Source organism: Corapipo altera, unplaced genomic scaffold, assembly GCF_003945725.1.
Source record: "Corapipo altera isolate COAL_440 unplaced genomic scaffold, ASM394572v1 61017, whole genome shotgun sequence".
In the NCBI taxonomy this organism is placed as follows: domain Eukaryota; kingdom Metazoa; phylum Chordata; class Aves; order Passeriformes; family Pipridae; genus Corapipo; species Corapipo altera.
The window spans coordinates 1515-2065 of record NW_020885463.1 but is presented as its reverse complement, the minus strand read 5'-3'; the positions used below and the strand labels follow the sequence as shown (position 1 = coordinate 2065).

The following is a 551-nucleotide window of genomic DNA, read 5'->3' as shown; positions in this document are numbered from 1 at the left end:
GAACACCCATTGCAAACTCCGGGAATCGGGAAAATTGCCCCAAAAATTCCCCAAAAAATTTCCAAAAAATTCCCCAAAAAATCACGAAATTCCCAAGAAGTCCCAGAATTCCCAAAAACCCACCAGGTAATCGTCGGGGCGGATCCCGAAGAGCTCCCGGAAGTAGCGGAAGGCGACGGGGGCGTAGGTTTTGAACCGGAAGTCGTTGTAGTGATGGGCTGGGGTGAGGTTGCTGCCCTCGCTGAAGGGGAGAGACAGGGATTGGGAACATCCATGGGGATTGGGAACATCCACGGGGATTGGGAACATCCACAGGGGTTGGGAACATCCACAGGGATTGGGAACATCCATGGGGATTGGGGACATCCATGGGGATTGGGAACATCCATGGGCTTTGGGAACATCCATGGGGATTGGGAACATCCACGGGGATTGGGGACATCCACAGGGATTGGGAACATCCATAGGGATTGGGAACATCCATAGGGGCTGGGGACATCCATGGGGATTGGGGACATCCATGGGGATTGGGAACATCCACAGGGATTGGG

At 53.9% G+C, this 551-nt stretch overlaps 1 protein-coding gene across 1 annotated transcript in view; it reads right to left on the bottom strand.

Annotated features, from left to right (window-relative positions):
• Window positions 1-309, bottom strand: part of LOC113940530 (phosphatidylinositol 4-phosphate 5-kinase type-1 alpha-like) — an 11060-nt gene extending 10751 nt beyond the window's left edge. Inside the window, exon 1 of the mRNA XM_027631683.1 lies at window positions 124-309. Coding sequence (XP_027487484.1) covers window positions 124-309 — 186 coding nt within the window. The remainder of the gene's footprint in view (window positions 1-123) is intronic.
• Window positions 310-551: the final 242 nt, after the last annotated feature.